The following is a 10,440-nucleotide window of genomic DNA, read 5'->3' as shown; positions in this document are numbered from 1 at the left end:
GATAATTTGCATACCAGTCAACCACCAGAGTATGGACACCAGACAGGTCATCACGGCCGATACATCCCCATCCCTCACAGCTTACCCACGTAAGTCACGGCACCACCGTTCGTAACCCGCAACAGGTGCTCATCACGCCATGTGCGTTGGCAGTGCGGCACCCGGCTATACCCACACACGAGCAGGCGCCAACAGAACACCGTCCGTGCCGCAAAACCCCGCGCAACACCGCAACCCGCACGTTCCCAGCGCCGGCCGCAAGCGCGGCGACTGACCAGCGCCTCGATGACGCCAGACCCGGCACTTGAGTCCGCACGGCCGCCGTCCTCGGCCGCGCCGGCCCCGCGCCGGTCCGCACCACAGCCGGCGTCGCGCCGGTCCGCCGGCCGGTGCGCGCACGCGCGGCAGCGGCGCACGCGCGGCAGCGGCGCGCGCGGCCGGCTCCAGCGACCGTCCGCGCGGCGCCGGCCTGTCCCTGACGTCACCGGCCTGCTGGCGGCCGGTGACGTCACGCGAGGGCCGCTCCGTGACGGCTGGCGCCGGCGGTGGACGTGTCCGCCGGGCATGCGTCAGCCGGTGAAGTCGAAGTAGTCGATCACCTCGGCGGCGGCCGCCTCCGGCTGCGCTGGCTTGGTGCTGGAATGGAGCCCCGTGCCAGGTCACAGCCACACTGGTGTCACTCGAGGCGAACCGTCTCTGCACGGCACTGCACGACCACGTGATGTCAACGGGGGTGGCAGACCCCACATCGGACGCTATGCGCTTCTCCTATCATACAAGGCTTAACCTGTCGTCAAACCAATCCCGCCAGCACGTTAAACACCCTCCCGCCGACTTCTACACCCGTCACCCCCACCCCTTCTACACACAACCGAGTCCACCCACATCGCCCTCCTCCCGCCAACTCACGGAGCAGCGGCAGCGGCAGCGGCAGCGGCAGCGGCAGCGGCGGTGGCGGTGGCGGCGGTGGCAGGGTCGCGCCGGGCGGCCAGGCGGGGCGCCGGCGCGATCTTGCGCGGTCCCGCCTCGCGCTCCACCACCTGCAGGACGCTGAGCGTCGGCAGCCAGCAGCGGTCGCGGTGCGCCGTGGCCACCACGTTCCGCTTCGGCTCCTCGTCGTAGCTCTCCGACTGGCAGCCGAAGTGCTCGCAGTACTCGTGGATGAACTGGCGACGCTCGCGGTTCATCGGCGCGAACGCCACGCTGCGGCTCTTCTGCTTCGACTGCCGGCGGCGGCGACGCGTCACGCGTCGGGAGGCCGAGCGAGGAGCACGCGCGCACGAAACCAAACACTGCTGGCCGCGCGACAACAGCGCTCAAAGGCAAAATCGTCCATCGGCACAACACTACGGAACCACATCACGCGTAACGTCAGGAGAGCGCGCGCCACGTTCGGGCCCACGACCTCTGCGACGGCCCCGCCACCATCGGTCCCGTCTCTGACACAGAGCCCAGTGTACAGTCTCTAACATGGCACACCACAAGCTGCGCCCGTCCGAGCGCCCCAGCCGCCGACGACACGGAAGTCGTTCTCTCTCCTATGCTCTCTCCTAACTCGCCCTGCCTTTCCGCCGGCTCACCTGCTGCGCCAGCTGGACCAGGTCGGTCAGCTGCTGGTGCACCTCCTCGGCCAGGCCCTTGGCGCGGCGCGCCATGTCCAGCATGGAGGGCGGGTAGGTGGGCGGGCCGGCCTTGCTCGACAGCTCCGGGTTGCGAATCTGCAGCGCCAGCGCCAGCCGCCGGTTCCGCTCCAGCACCGCGCATTCCGCGTTACACTGCAGACTGCTGGCGGCGGGAGCCGGCCGGGGGACGGGCGTCACGCGGCGCGAGGACGGCATCGCAGACACCCAGCGGTGGTTGCCATGGGACGGCCGCGGGATAACAGACACTTAGCGGTGGTTACCAAGGGACAGCGGCGGGATAACAGACACTTAACGGTGGTTACCAAGGGACAGCGGCGGGATAACAGACACTTAACAGAGGTTGCCGGGGCACAGCAGCGGGACAAGAGACACTCGCCGGTGGTTACCAAGGGACCGCGGCGGGATGGCAGACACTTAGCAGAGGTTGCCGGGGCACAGCAGCGGGATAAGAGACACTCGCCGGTGGTTACCAAGGGACAGCCGCGAGATAACAGGCACTCGCCGGCGGTTACCGCAGGATGGTGATGGGATAATAGGCACTTGCCGGTGGTTACCAAGGGACCGTGGCGGGATAACAGACACTTAGCAGGGGTTGCCGGGGCACAGCAGCGGGATAAGACACCCGCCGGTGGTTACCAAGGGACCACGGCGGGATAACAGACACTTAGCAGAGGTTGCCGGGGGACAGCAGCGGGATAAGAGACACTCGCCGATGGTTACCAAGGGACAGCCACGGGATAACAGGCACTCGCCGGTGGTTACCAAAGGACGGCGATGGGATACCAGACACTCGGCGGTGGTTCACGAAGAACAGTGACGGGATAACAGACGCTCGCCGATGGTTACCGCGGGACAGTAACGGCATAGCATAAGCTCGGCGCCACACTGCGGACTGACGAACAACGGCAGCACGCACGAGACGTCGGGAGGGGGGAGGGGGGGGGGGGGGGTCGCACGCTGCACAAACAGCAGACCGGCGCCGATCACACTGTCGCGGTGCGATCAGGTCACATCGTCCACGTCATCGTCATCGCTCCGGAGCCGGCGGAGGGCGTGACCTGTGACCGGCCCGGTGCGGGTCACAGCCGTGCTTTGTTTAGTGTCACCACATGTACCACCGAAGTACGCCTCCCTACAGCTGCGGCGCGCCGGCAGGCACGGCGGCGATCGCGCCCGCGTCCCGCCGGCCGGGCGCGGTCCACTCACGCCTTGGCCCTGGAGTTCTTGCCGGGCGCGGAGCCCGACATCAGCTCCGACACGTCGACGGTGGCGCCGCCCGCCTGGATGGCCGCCAGCTTGTACGCGATCAGTGACGTGTTGAGCGAGCGGTAGGCGCCCGTGTCGCTGCAGGCCAGCGTGCGCGAGCGGTGGCCACACTCACAGCTGACCGGCACCTGCCGGGTCACGCGGTCACGGTCAGCGGCGACGGTCGGGGTGGCCGGCAGCCGGCGACTACCATCGACGCCGGCGGAGCGGAGCGCGAATGACCGCGGACGATGACGACAAAGACAGGCCCCGCACCGGCCGGGCCGGCTGACAACGCACCATCAGCAGGGACGCCGGTCCGGCCGCGGGACCGGCCCGCGCTGGCACCGGCCGGGGACCGGGGCGGCAAGCGTGGCCGCTCAGGCTCCCAAGGCCGCAAACACGCAATATAATCACACGGTGGAACGTAAAACAAAAACCCGTTCATCTATGAATTACGCTGTCAGATGGATCGGACCGGCCAGCCGGCACATCCCAAACAAAGCACCTCACTCTCACCAACTCCATTTGGTTTGGCGCCGGGCCCTCACCTTGGTCTTGCAGGGCGTCTTCGGACAGTCCCCGTCGTGGCAGGGCGCGGCGCAGGGGTGGCGACACTCGGGCCGCGGCGTGTCGCACGGCTGCCGGCAGCCGGACTCCACCTCCTGACAGGCGCCCGGGTGGCACGGCTCCTGACCGGGGCGGCGGGGGCGGCGTCAGCACGCGGAGCACTCGGGTCGGGGGCCGCGATCAGCCGGGGGACAGTGCGGCGCCTGCCGGGCGCCACCAGATCTGGCAGGTTCGCTGATGCTCACTCCGATCGGCGGCAGCTGTGGGGCCGGGCTCGAAAACCGACGGGGGCGTTGTTGACCTCGTTACAGCGTGGGTGTGAATAACAAGGCCCCGTCAGAGACAAACAGCGTCCCAGCCGGTTTGCTGCTTCCAATTGCTCAGACAAACGGCCGGAAGCCAAGCGACGGGGCTGACCTCTGGGAGCGGGGACACTCTCTGGCGCGGAGAGCTCGTGCCGTGAAAGCTTATGTGCGTAACTAGGCACGGATTCGATGTCCGGAAATGCGCCCATTGGTCCCCTGCTTAGTGCCATCGCCACAAAATTGGAGCCGAGGGCGGAGCCGCGCCGCCCAAACGAAGGCCAGCTTCAGAAGGACGTCGGCTATTCAGGGCCGAAAGGAGCATAACAAGCCAGCTTCCGCGGGGGTCCCGCTACCCAGTTCGCTCCCAAAGATCACACCCCCTGGGGACTGCGAACAGCAGCTGTTGCTCGCCGTGGCCCACAGGTGAACAGATCCGCGCGAGATAGATCACAACCGCTGGTGCCGCTTAGGGCGAGCAACTTCGGCGCCTCGCCCACGCCACATTCTGAGAACACGTCTCAGTTTATTTACGGCGAGCACGAATCGTCTGGCCTGCGCCATTTATGCCTCCTACGCTTTCACAACAAACGAAACAAGGTCAAGCTCAGTCGCGAAGCGATGTCCCGAGGCATTTTATAGCGTCTCGGGGGCTACGCACGAAACCCGCTGACGGAATTGCGCCTGCCGCCGGGGAAGGGCACGGGTCCGGTCGCCGGCACTCACCTTACACTTATGTCGGCCACAGGGCAGAGGGGCACCGCAGGGCCGGCCGCAGGAGACGGCCGTCTGGTGACACGGCACGCTGCCCCGCTCCTGCGACACGGACCGCCGGTTGTCAGGTGTCGGTGAGAGGACGGACAGTCGCTGATCAACACGGCGCCCTGGTGACCCGCGGCCGATCTGCGACGCCAGGGCGCCGAAAACGTCATCCAAACCGCGCCTCGAGCCGCCTCCAAGCCACTAGGTCCGGCCGACACATCCGAGTACCGGCGTCAGCCAGGGCACAGCACGTCAACGCGGCCCGCTCCAGTCGGGTGGCGACATCGGACGTCCGACCTCCGTCCCACCTCGTGGCCGCAGTAGCACTTCTTCTTCATGAGCTGCGTGCAGGGCGGGCACTCTGGCTGGCTGTGGCAGTTGTGGTGGACCGGGTGGCCGCACGGGTGGTGCCGGGAGCACGGCTGGCTGCAGGGCGGCGGCGGCGTGCCGCACTGCACCGGCGGATACAGCATGCTGGCGCCGCACTCGCAGTACAGTTCCTCGAAACCTGGCCGACGCGCGGGGAGATGGGTCACCCGCCGTAGAGCCGAACGAACGCCGCGCCAACGGCTGCGGTGAAATAGCGAGCGACGAAACACACCGAAACTTAGAGGTTAACACCAGGACGCAACTACTTCAGACACCTTAATCCCCGCTGCACGCGTACATCACCCACATGCTACTAAACCAACAGCAGCTGCATGAAACGTCACACGTTCAAACAAGCAGAGCCAGTTCACAACGGCAACTAACAACCAAGCCGCCCCACGCTCCGTCGGTCAACGCCTCCTCAGCGGCTGTCGGCCGCCTGCCGCGCGACCCTCGCCCCCGCGGCGTGCGTGCCTGCCCGCCGGCTGCGCTGGCGCGGTACTGACTGGCTCTCAGGCATGGCCGACACTGGCCCACGTGGCATGGCTCCTCGCAGGTGTGGTGGCCGCAGCTCAGCTTCCGGCCGCACACCAGCGGGCACGGATGGTCCAGCTGGATGCAGCACTCCTGGCCGCATCTGTGGCGGCCGCAGCTCCGCTTCTGCCGACGGCGCGCGCGCCACGCGCCGTCAGACGCTGCACCCGGCGCCGCACGCGGTGCACAACGCGGGTGTGATCGCCAGCAGAGTCCGCGGTGCGTGGAGTCGTGATATACTACTGGGATGTGTCAGAGGGTGTTTCCACGAGACGCGCCATACAGCGTCCACAAACAAAACGAGAACCGCATTCCCGCGGACAAAGCCGCTGCTTCGCGGCACGTAACCCGAGCCTGCATACCCCGCCGGCCCGCGCCGCTCACCTTGGTGCAGCGCTTCTGGCAGCGGGCGTCGTCGGCGCGCGTGGTGAGCTCGGCGCAGGCCAGCTCGCGGTCCATGAAGCCGCAGCGGCAGCGGACGGGCGTCTGGCGCGGGCAGGGCGGGCAGGCGCCGGCGTGGCAGGCGGCGCGGCAGCGGTGCGGCTCGCCCGGCCGGCCGCAGCTCAGCTGGCGGCCGCACACGCCGCCGCACGTCGGCACCGGGTCCGTGCAGACGGCGCGCGCCGGAGCCGCCAGCTCCGACAGGGGCCGCGCGCCGCACGGACACCGCTCCACCTGCGGCCAGGGCGCGCCGGCTCAGGCCGGGCACGGCGGGGACCGGCCTGCACGGCCGCAGGCCGGTCGGATCGCGCGAAGCACGACCTAACCCGCCAATATCGTGCGGTCGCCATCTGACGGTAACCCATCTCGATGCCTTGCACGTGGTTGAAGCGCCACCGGCCAATTTAAGAGACATTGCGACGCAACGTTTGGAGCAAGGTTATTTGAGACAAGAAGTGGAACGTTACGAACGATGCACATTGCGCAAACTGAGTAGGTACAGTGCCAGACTCCTACCTACAGGGAAGGTGTCTCAGGGAAGAACAGTCATCATCACAGCATCAGAACCTCCCCATCACAAATAGCCCGGCATCGGAGAGGGGTGGCCCGCCCGCATCAGATCATTTTAACACACGCGGCCGACTCGGCCCCACCGGCGCCGTCGCCCCCGACGCAACTCCCGCCGCTCGCCGGTGCGCCGCCCACACAGAGCTCGAGGCGGACCGTCCGGCGGCGGCACCGGCCGCGGCGGGCCGCCGTCCTCACCAGCGCCGGGCTCAGCAGACACGGGCCGCAGTCGCCCTCGTGGCACAGCTTGTCGCAGGGGTGGCGGCCGCAGGCGAGCTGGCGGCCGCACACCCCGCCGCAGCAGAACGGGCCGGCGGCGGCCGTGTCAGCCGAGCACACCTCCTCGCGTCGCACCTTCCCGCAGAAGCACACTGGCGGCAGGGAGGGCGAGGCTGTCACGGGGTGGGGTCACGCGGCGCGACGCGGCGGGGCGGAACGCACACATCGTGACGCGGAATGAGCGGACCGGTTGATGCAGAGCAACAACGGGTGCAGCACAGACTTGTGTCGTAAAGTGTCCCTGCCAGGGGATGTCCATACCGACGAGCGCATTGCAGCGCCAACGAATCGGTAATGGAGATATGATGAATGATGAAACAAAAGAAACAAAGTTCATGACATGCTAAACACGCACATCCCAAATGTTGGACTCGCAGGGCGCAGAGCAACTCAAGACTTGGGTTACACATCTACACGCTGTTTAAACTATTGACGTGGGCAAGACTTGTGGGCTTCCCGCCAATCAATTTACCAGCTTGCTTCATGAGCCGCATCAAACTATTACGCCACATACAACATGCACGGCTCGACACGATAGTAAGCCGTCCGAAAGTAAACCATTGAGCGGAAACGCCCTGCACGCCATCGCGGACACCCCCCCCCCCCCCCCGCCGCCCCCCCCCCCCCCAAGGCCGGGGCGGGAGGCACTCACCAAGCTCCAGCTGCACGTCACAGGCGTCGCAGTCGCCCACGTGGCACGGCCGCTCGCACGTGTGCACGCCGCAGTTGCGCAGCCGGCCGCACGTGTCCTCGCAGGTCAGGGCGGCGGCCAGCTCGCACCGGATGTCCACCGTCTTCTTGCCGCACGGGCACGACCTGCCGCGGCGCACGGACGTGAGCTCGCCGCACGGACAGGCCGGCGCGCAGCGGTCGGTGTCCAGCGGCCGCGAGCATGTCAGTGGCGCCGACCCGTTCCGATTGGCGTGCATGTTGTCAGACCGTCTGCACGGGCGCCTCTGAGCTCAAGATGCATGCAAAGCAGAGGCGATCGTCGCACCGTATGTCAGTTGCACACCGAATTTTATATTCCACAAGTGATTACATCTCCAACCCGTGGGCCACACCGTTCCAGCGAGGAACTTCCTTACGTATCCTGAGTCGTCGCGTCGTATCCTCCTCCGTCGCAGCAGCGTCCTGACGTCCCGGCCCGACAGACAGTCTGCACCCCACCCGTCCCGACCCACCACGCTGAGCACAGCGGCCTCCCCGAGCCGGCGGCCGGACCGTCGGCTCCGGACCGGCCTCCTCACCGTTTGACGGAGGCGGCGCAGGGCGGGCAGGGGCCCGGGTGACAGAGCAGAGTGCAGCGGTGCGTGCAACCCGCGTCAGCCCGGCTGCGGCCGCACACCTGGAGCAGGGGGTGCCCTCACGTCAGGCACAGACCGGGCAGACGCAAATAAGGGTCCGACAGGCCGAAAAGACGCGGGGCAGGCCCGACACGCCGGGCAGACGTGGGGACGGACCCAACAGGTCGGGCACGCCCCGGGCAGACGTGGGGCGTTTGGGCGCGCAGACGCAGCACGGGGCACAAGCGGGGTGTGCATGAAAGGCGTACCTGACATGGAAACATGGCTACAGTAAACCGTGCCTCACCGCATGACTACCGCAAGAACGGCTGTCGTGGCTAGGATGTGCTGGAGCCACGAACCGGACATGGTTTGACCACGGCAACGGTTGGGATACACTCAAGCCGCACTCCAGGCATAACTGACACGTATAATACTGACAGGTAGGCGTGTGATGCCGCTGGTGGAAGCGAGGCGCGACACATACCACGTCACACGCGTGGAGGGAGCGATCGGCGGACATGTGCGCAGATCAGCTGGTCGGGTGTCACTGACCTCTCCGCAGGAGTGAGGCGTGTCCCGTCGGTTCCAGGGCGGGTCGCGCACCTTGCCGCAGAAGCACTTGTAGGCAGTGGGTGGCGCGGCTGTCACGTTCTGGCAGGCCGGGCACCGCCAGCCGCCCGACTCTGCCCACAGAGACGCCACCGGTCACCTCACTACATGAGGAGTTTCGGGCACTGATAACATGAGATTTGGGCCGCGTATACGGGCAGCATTGGTGGTATTGTGCCATCTCCACAAGGTGAAAACTACCATGCAGATCATGACCATCACAACAGGTGGACAACAACCAGCAGCAGCCACACTTGAGTGTGCAGAGCATAGCGTCATCTACATCGGGTGGGGGGAGAGCAAGGATGGTGCTGACCCACGCACCCATCGACCCCCAGGGCCTGGCACGTCACCCACCGGCCTTGGACGACTTGGCCCAGCGGCGGATGCAGCCCATGTGGAAGACGTGGAAGCAGCTCTGGCAGTTCCAGACGGGGTCGGTCTGCTTGATGGGGTCCACGCAGACCAGACACTCGTAACGGCCGTGCGACAGCTGCTCCACCATGCGCTCCCGCTGGCCGAGGTCAGCCTCCGACGGCGAGGGCGCGCGGGCCACCACCGACTCCCCCTGCCGGGCATCAGGGGGCGGTCAGACACGGACATCAGGGGGCGGTCAGACACGGACACCAGGGGGCGGTCAGACACGGACACCAGGGGGCAGCCAGACACGGACACCAGGGGGCGGTCAGACACGGACACCAGGGGGCGGCCAGACACGGACATCAGGGGGCGGTCAGACACGGACATCAGGGGGCGGTCAGACACGGACACCAGGGGGCGGTCAGACACGGACACCAGGGGGCGGTCAGACACGGACACCAGGGGGCGGTCAGACACGGACATCAGGGGGCGGTCAGACATGGACACCAGGGGGCGGTCAGACACGGACATCAGGGGGCGGTCAGACACGGACATCAGGGGGCGGTCAGACACGGACACCAGGGGGCGGTCAGACACGGACACCAGGGGGCGGTCAGACACGGACATCAGGGGGCGGTCAGACACGGACAGCAGGGGGCGGCCAGACAGGAACACCAGGGGCGGTCAGACACGGACACCAGGGGGCGGTCAGACACGGACATCAGGGGGCGGTCAGACACGGACACCAGGGGGCGGTCAGACACGGACACCAGGGGGCGGACAGACACGGACATCAGGGGGTGGCCAGACAGGAACACCAGGGGCGGTCAGACACGGACACCAGGGACAGTCAGACACGGATACCAGCGGACGGTCAAAAACGGACACCAGGGGGGGGGGAGGGGGGGCGGCCTAACTCGAACACAGGACGGCCGATCTACGCGAAGCCTCCGCTGCGACGCGCAGCGAGCCGACTCAGTCACAAGAGCCTCGCCTCGCATGCCACAACTCTCAGTCAGGCGGCCGCACGTTCGACGCCAGGCCTCTCACCAGCGCGGCAGGAAGGGCCGCACCGACGCTCACCTTGCGCTGGGGCGGCGGCCGTTGTGGTCTGCCGGCCGGCCGTCGGCCGCCGCGCTGCCGCCGCACGGGCTCCACATAGTCGGCGTACGGCCGCTGCTGCCCCTCCCAGCCGGTCTCATACACCTGCCGGCCGCCCCTGTAGCCGCCGTACTGCCGCGGGTCGTCTCCGTACTCGTACGCCGGCTTGTTGGCCCTGTACTCGCCGAACAGTCGGTTGTCGCGGTGGTCGTAGGCCGGCCGGGGGTCCCGGTGGCCGTTGTACTGGCGGTTGTCCCGATAGTCGCCGTGGCTGGGCTCACCGGGCGGCCCGCCGACCACCCCGGTCAGCTCCAGCAGCGGCGGCGGCGGCGTGCCGTTGAAGAAGGCCACCACCGGCGCGCTGAAGAC

The 10,440-nt window shown here is 67.2% G+C and overlaps 1 protein-coding gene across 1 annotated transcript; it reads right to left on the bottom strand.

The window, feature by feature from the left end:
• Positions 1-569: 569 nt before the first annotated feature.
• On the bottom strand, positions 570-10,440 carry LOC119098253 (protein shuttle craft; the record flags this gene model as incomplete). Its single annotated transcript, XM_037221177.1, has 17 exons — positions 570-636; positions 692-696; positions 990-1,223; positions 1,581-1,785; positions 2,850-3,037; positions 3,440-3,580; positions 4,487-4,576; positions 4,831-5,030; positions 5,398-5,551; positions 5,810-5,899; positions 6,068-6,100; positions 6,632-6,804; positions 7,365-7,528; positions 7,963-8,060; positions 8,554-8,684; positions 8,968-9,178; positions 10,054-10,440. Coding segments are annotated over 17 exons (2,571 nt in total), but the record flags the coding sequence as incomplete, so codon positions are not given.

This window comes from Pollicipes pollicipes, unplaced genomic scaffold (assembly GCF_011947565.3).
Source record: "Pollicipes pollicipes isolate AB1234 unplaced genomic scaffold, Ppol_2.1 Scaffold_4740;HRSCAF=5597_pilon_pilon_pilon, whole genome shotgun sequence".
Lineage (NCBI taxonomy): Eukaryota > Metazoa > Arthropoda > Thecostraca > Pollicipedomorpha > Pollicipedidae > Pollicipes > Pollicipes pollicipes.
This window is presented reverse-complemented; position numbering and strand designations above follow the sequence as displayed.